The sequence below is a fragment of the Microtus ochrogaster genome, chromosome 16, assembly GCF_000317375.1.
Source record: "Microtus ochrogaster isolate Prairie Vole_2 chromosome 16, MicOch1.0, whole genome shotgun sequence".
NCBI lineage: Eukaryota > Metazoa > Chordata > Mammalia > Rodentia > Cricetidae > Microtus > Microtus ochrogaster.
This window is the reverse complement of record NC_022018.1, coordinates 45,753,239-45,760,741: the sequence shown is the minus strand read 5'-3', so window position 1 is coordinate 45,760,741 and position 7,503 is coordinate 45,753,239. Positions and strand designations below refer to the sequence as shown.

Here is a 7,503-nt window from a genome sequence, read left to right as displayed (position 1 = left end):
AGAGAGAGAGAGAGAGAGAGAGAGAGAGAGAGAGAGAGAGAGAGAACATGCTTATGCATGTATGTGCATGTACACATGTGTGGAGACCAAAAGCCCACTTTATTTCATGGTCATTGTCTCACCTTGAACCCAGAGCTCCCCAACTGACTGGACCGACAGACCATGGATTTCAGGGGTCCACCCGTCTCTGCTCTCACCCCACAGTGCTGGGGTTACAGAGACACACTGCACCATGCCCTGCTTTTACATGAGTGTGAGGGATCTGAAGTCAGGTCCTCACGTTGTGAGGCAGCCATTCCACTGACTGAGTTGCTTGCGTCACCAGCCTGAATTGTCTTTCCTGGGAAAGGATCCTGACCAGGCCACCACTGTGCCCGGCCCTTCCCCTGAGCTGGGTATTTATTTGGCTCTTACCTCTGAGCAGCCATGCCATACAGCTCAGTACATTCTCCCTTTAAACTCTTCATTTCCATTGGAGCTGAAAGCCATTAGACTAACTACTGTACACATTATTATCTCGTGAGTGAGTTTCCTCAATCAGCTTTAGTGTGTGAGGTCAAGGCCCAGTGAGCTGGAATCCCAGCTCTTGAAGTGGCTCTCCACCCAAACAACACTACATCCCCTCCTTCTCGCTTCCACATAGCTCCCAGAGGGTTGCAGTTTTGTATCAGTGGAGAATGCATTAATTAAAGCCAATGCAAATGCTCATTTGTTGTAATGAATTTAGCTTTTGCAGGCCATTTTCTTTGGGGTCGCCTGCCTGGATGATGTGCTGAAAAGAATCAGAGGAGGGAAAAACATCAAGTTCATCACATCCTTCAGAGACCTGCTGTTTACCACCTTGGCTTTTCCTGTATCCACAGTAAGTGCCCAAGTGTGCACCTAACACCATAGGCTTGTACAATGGATAGGCACTTCTCCTGGGACAGCAAGATTATCTGGGGACTAGCTATTATAAGCAGAGCATCTCCATTTCCATAAATGTGCTGTCTGGACTACATGGACCAGTGTCTTCATGAAGTAGGGTACATGACAGATGAGCTTATCATTAGCTTTCTGTCTTTGGGAAGGCTTGTTGCATGGTCCTTGTTGCTGTCTGATGGGAAAGTTTAATCAAAATACAATAAAAAAAAGACAGTCTTCATGTTTGTGGGTTTAGGACCCACAAATTCAATGAACTGAGGATCAAAAAGATTTGACAAATGAATAAAAATCAAACTAAAAATACTTATAGCAACCACATAACATTGACCTTGTGTTGAGTATTATAAGCAGTCTCTAGGCGAGTTAACACACACAAGGGGGTGTATATGAGTTCTAGACAAATGTGATCCCATTACATATACAGGACTTGAGCATCTGTGGGTTGAAGCATCATTGTGAACGCTAAGGGATAACCGTATCGGTGAAGACAGGCTTGCTTCCACCATGTTGGTGGGAAGGACAATACTAGGTGGGGAAGATGACCCCTGTCTATACAGGAAAGCTATCAAATAAGAAATAAAAGATGTAACACCTTCAAAGTTGGTCCACCGAAAAGACACATTATGCAGAGCACAGGGCAGGCGCTTCCTCCGCTGTGTCTGATGAACAGAAACCAGGAGGAGCAAGCCGTGCACAAGCAAAAGTATGCTTGTTTGCAGGTGCCACACACATTGCTATTCCATTGTTTGTGCTTCCACTCATTAAGTGGGACGGAGACAGACTAAGATCATACACGCTTGCTGTGCAGCAGGGCCCGGGACTAGAAATCACTACCGTCGTGGTATTTCATTTGTATTTTAGTAAATAAACCTTGCCTGAAGATCAGAGAGTGAAACAGCCCCATTGGTCAGCTGTACATACCAGGCAGTGGTAACACGCACCTTTAATCCCAGTAGCCATACTAGTTTGCCATAGAAATCAGGCTCATTCTCAGTGCTGTTGGTATATGCTTAGATGAGAGAGGGCTCATTGGTGACAAAGGACTTATGGTCTATGCATCTTTTTTATCTGTGTCTTCTCTGTGTACCACAATGGCCACTGTTGCTCTTAACACATTGCCCTCATCAATGCATCCCCAGAGAGCCAGTATGCACTTGTTATACAGTAAGCATTTCCCCTTTCATTTTATGACCCTAAAAATGTGTACATGATAACCTTCAGACTGCCGTCAGTTTTATGCTGCTGTTTCCTCAGTTAGCTTAGAAACCTCCAATGAAAAACAAATCTAATAATAGTACTTTTGTGTTTCCTTCCAGTTTGTATTTTTGGTATTCTGGGGCCTCTTTTACTATGATCGAAGCCTCGTTTACCCCAAGGGCCTGGATGACTTCTTTCCAGCATGGGTTAACCACGCAATGGTGAGTACAGAAGGTCAGTGACCACCAACGCGAGCAGCTTCTGCACGGAGCACTGAAGTGTCTGTGTGTGTTTCCGCCTTGCTTTCTGGTGCCCTCCGGGTTCCTCCTGTCTCTCCATCCTCTCGGGATTTGAAAAGCAACCTGGGGGTGCCGGAGAGATAGATAGCTCAATGTTTAAAGGTACTTGCTGATTTTCCAGAGGCCTTGGATTCACTTCCCAGAGCCTACATGGTGGCTCACAACCATCTATAGCTACAATTCCAAGGGATCTGATGCCACCTTCTAACCTCCGTGGGTACCAGGTATGCAGGTGGTGCACAGACATACATGCAGGCAAATGCTCATATACTCAAAGTAAAAAATAAGCAATTTTTAAAAGCATACTGAGGATGTAAATGAATGGTATTGCTGCAGAGGGAGTCCACTGAAAGCAAAGATGGAGAACTAAATAGTTATCATGTTGCCTAGGAAAGTCATTTAAAAGTTACTCTACCAGGAAAGGCGACCTTTGGCAGTTCTGAAAAAGAAGTGACTTCTGCCCATGACTAATAATGAAATTCATTTCCAGGAATGGAATAAAGGAAGGTTTAAACAAAATCTATCCACATGCTCAAATAATATGTTCCTCCAAAGGGCGACACAGTGACCAGTCACAGAGATTCCTCCAGGACCATGCATCACACACAGGATTAGGAGTAAATGTTTCCGTGTGGTTTATCCAGTCATTGGTTCTTCACTGACTACTGTTTTGAGGAGTTAAACAGAAAGCAGAAGCTGCTCTAAGAAGTTCAGGTCACCGGAGTCTGAAGAGTTGGCTGTGACCCAGACATGCAGGGCTGACCGAGGTGCCCAGGTCTCCACGGCGGTGCTGTGCCTGAGTCCTTAGAGCTGTGGGTGTTGTCTCCCTGGGCAGTCCTGGCTCAGCTTCTCCACACTTGTAAATGCATTTCCACTTCACTGGGCAGTTTAACAGGAAGATCTCAGGTTCCGGGAAGCAAGGCACACACAAATGGGGAGAACTCGTAAGGGCTTAAAACTCCCAAGTCTACCCACAGACTTTCTTCTATCCTTCAAAGCGCCCATTGCCTCAAAATTCATGACAATCAATGAGGAAAAGCTTTGCTGCCCGCTAATACCGCCCCATGGACCCCATGCTCAGAAAACACTGTTTCAATATTTTTGCTGAGAGAGATACTGGCCATTGACTGAGTTCCATGGTTTCTTCAAGGTTCAAATCTCTGTGTTAAATAACTCCTTCTTCCAGGGTCTCCCCAGTTTTCATTAGTATTCACGCCTTCACAGTGGATATTCCCAATGTGTGTGTGTGGTGGGGTATATGTGTTTATGTATATGTACATGGGCATGCAGGAGTGTGTGTGTGTGTGTGTGTGTGTGTGTGTGTGTGTGTGTGTGTGTCCATCAGAGATTGATGCTGAGTGTCTCTCTTGTTTTTCTCCACCTTATGTTTTAAGACAGACTCTCATGGACTCTGGAGCACACTGATTTAGTTGGCTTGACTGGCCAATGTGTTTCCGGGGACACACATACCCCAGTCCTGCTGAGGTTACAGTCACCTTGTCCAGCTATTACCTGAGTGCCCAGGGACTAAGCTTAGATCCTCACACTTAGAGAGCATGCTCTTTACGAACTAAGCCGTTCCCATCCCCCCATTTTTTAAATGTCATTACAGTGTGTAAAACATATGAGCTGATTTAATCCACACACCCCGCCGGGCGGTGGTGGCGCACGCCTGTAATCCCAGCACTCGGGAGGCAGAGGCAGGCGGATCTCTGTGAGTTCGAGGCCAGCCTGGTCTACCAAGGGAGTTCCAGGACAGGCTCCAAAGCTACAGAGAAACCCTGTCTCAAAAAACCAAAAAAAAAAAATAATAATAATAATCCACACACCCTTCTGTAGATAAGTACCCCACAACTTTGAGTTTTACAAATTCATCATCCCTGGCTCACCTAGGGTGGTAATCCTATAATCTGATGCTAATTCACTGTTGCCTTTTACCAAGCTTACATTTCACCAGAAAATCAAAGGGAATAATTAATATGGCAAAGTGAGAATCTTCACTTAGAATTAAAAAAAAATCCAGACTTCCCATTTCATGCCAATAAATCATAACTTGGAAAAAGCGAGGGGACAGGAAACATACACCCACTGGGGCTGGATGCTACTGCCATAGTTTACAAAGTGGAGTCTTGAAAGTTCTTTCTCTCTGGAGTCAAAGGCTCTCACCAAGCCCAATCCCCAGGCTTTGCAGCTCTGCTGCTGCCTTTTCTGCAAGGACTACCAGCTCCCTCCTCTTAGAGTCCCTCTTTCTACACTGGCTTGGAAATCTTCCAGCGTGTTGTGATGGCGATGCCCAATCCGAGTGACCTTGATAAGTAAACAACCATATGGATACTTGATCATTTGGGAAGTGAAGCGCTGGATAAGAATGTACATCCTATCCATGAGCCAATTATTAATAGTAAGACGAATTTTGGAGCATCGCGACGCTTAAGTACTTCTGTGCCCGCCTAGCCTGGGAGAGCGACATTAGTGATTCTGCCCCTGGCCCTTTGGTTGCTATCACCTCCATCCCTTAGGGAGATCAGGCAAGAGTCAAAGGAGGTGAGCAATCTGGATTATGGGAGAAAAGGAGGGGGCAGCCTGCCATGGGTTAGACACTGATGTTTCCAGGTTTATCTTCGCTTAATGGGAGAAAATCCCTGCAGAGCCATCTCCAAAAACGATACAAAGCAGAAACAAACAAAAGACTACACTGCCCAGTTCATTATAAGGGATTTGTAAACCCAGCTTCTGTCCTCTTTCTTTTGGCCACGAGGTAGAGGTAAGAAATTTGATGTAACAGAGCAGTGGTGGCGCATGCCTTTAATCCTAGCACTCGGGAGGCAGGAACAGGTGGATCTCTTTGAGTTTGAGTCCAGCCTGGACTACAAGAGCTAGTTCCAGGACAGGCTCCAAAGCTACAGAGAAATCTTGTCTCAAAATAAATCAGAGAGAGAGAGAGAGAGAGAGAGAGAGAGAGAGAGAGAGAGAGAGAGACAGAGACAGAGAGAGAGAGCGCTTCCTGGCATGTGATGCTACTTTTCCATGACTTCAAAAAGCAATTTAACAAACTGGTCATCAAACGGAAGCTCTAAAGCCGTGCACCCCATAAACCCTTTTATCTTCATAAGCTGTCATTGCCGGCGTTTGGAACAGCAATGGGAAGCTGACTAGCTTACTGGGTCACCTTGTCAGAACTTCCCATTTTACCAGGCCCTTCTAAAACAACCTAAAAAGATGGTTCAGTGCTGGGAAGCCGGGACCAGAGGGCTGACAGACAGACTTCCGGACATGGGGCCTGTGTGCTTCTGTGTGGGGCCAACCTACTCCCTGGAGTGATTCCCTTCCTGTAATGCTCCTTCCTTCTGCCATAGAATAACCGTGACATCATCAGAGCCCTGTGCTATAGAAAGGCTCCTCTACAGCATCCCTTATGCTGACTTGGTACTAGCTTTCTTTTTGTAATAGTTGTCTTTTCCATTTCATTGTTCTTGGTTTTATGGCACTTCCCTCTGACACTATATTTCTAGATGCTTCGGGACTAATTGACTCTTTGCCACCTTCCTGCCTATTACTTCTGACTCACTGGAAGTTTGTCATTCCTATAGGACCATGCAGAGCTGACTGTCACTGTTGTACTCAACAGACATTTTCCTGTCCCTGTTACATTTTCAGTCCAAGCAGTAACCTGGGAGGGATGTTTGCATCCTTTTGGACAAACTGCCTGAGCTGGCTTTAGGTGAAGCAGATCAACGCGACTGTGTTATTGCTGAACAGTTCCCTGGCCTTCATAAAAGAAGGAACAGAACAGCAAAGCATTTGTTCAGGTTTTGCCAGAAAAGCATTAACTCTTCAGGCCTTATCTAAATGCTTACTAAAGATAGAACCAAAGCAGACCGATTTAAATAGCAGGAAGAAGACTCTTAGAAATTGAGAAAGAAGGACCCTCCCCTCTCCCCCGCCATCCTGCATTGGAGGGGAGCTGGGGAAAGCATTTCTCTGGAAATCAACCTGAATTGTCCAAGTTGGAAAGAGGAGTAGAACAGATCAGAGTTTCTCCTAAGCTCTGCTGCATTTGAAAACCAGGCATAATTACCTAAAATGTGCCCGAGCACTTTCCAAACAGCTAAAGACTGCATAAATGGAAGTCATTAGCATGTAAAATATGAGGATCCCAGCCAGGACCCATCACACTTCTCTTTATCCACAACCACAGTCTGAGGCCCATAGACTCAGTCGGTCTGAACGGGGCTTAGAAACAACCTCCTTTCAGAGAGAGCCTTTCCTCCGGCTCTTTGAATTAGAGGAAGGAACAAATATGGCTCCTTAGTTACTGGATATGTTGTTTGCTCATTTGAAAATAATTATTAAGCACTGTTACGTGTGCGGTGCCATCAAGGTTAGAATATCAAGTGCTCCTCTGGAGGACATACGTGGATGGATGGATGGATGGATGGATGGATTGATGGATGGATGGACGGATGGACGGGCCCTCAGTTATGGTGCTGCTAAGAGATTCCTGAGTTCATGGTTGAACAGACTCTTAGGAGACAGGCTGACTTAGAGGAAGTGGGCCAGGGGAGTGCGCCTTTGAAGAATGTCTCTTGTCACAGGACACTGCCTTTGGTGTCCCTGTTACCTGGTTGCTATGAGGAAAGCAGCTTTGTTCTGCCCAGTTGTTACGATTTATGGCGGCAAGACCCTGGCAGGTCCCCGTGCTGGTGTGGGGGACTGAGATCCGCCCATGCAGAGAGAGCTTGGGTATAGAATCCCTATTGAGTCTAACACACACACACACACACACATGCACGCACACATACATACACACATGCACACACATGCTTGCACACATACACATGCATCCACACATGCACACACATATGCATATAAGCACACATGTATACATATACACACACACATAAGGTTGGGGGAAGGAGGAGATAGAACAGCAGTGAATGCTAAGACAAAACACTGGTTTAGAGAATAGCATGTGTTGGTATGTAATTCTTGACTGACAAGTGTGTCCTGGGCAGTTGGATAACCTAGAGGCCTTTGTCTGCTATTTTTTTTTTCTTAATTTATTTATTTATTGAGGATTTCC

General features: G+C 45.6%; 1 protein-coding gene across 1 annotated transcript in view; it reads left to right on the top strand.

Moving 5' to 3' along the window:
* Adtrp (androgen dependent TFPI regulating protein) overlaps nt 1-7,503 on the top strand; it is a 62,023-nt gene that overhangs the window by 12,175 nt on the left and 42,345 nt on the right. Inside the window, exons 2-3 of the mRNA XM_005355084.3 lie at nt 728-862; nt 2,241-2,342. Of these exons, the coding sequence (XP_005355141.1) occupies nt 728-862; nt 2,241-2,342 (237 nt within the window). The remainder of the gene's footprint in view (nt 1-727; nt 863-2,240; nt 2,343-7,503) is intronic.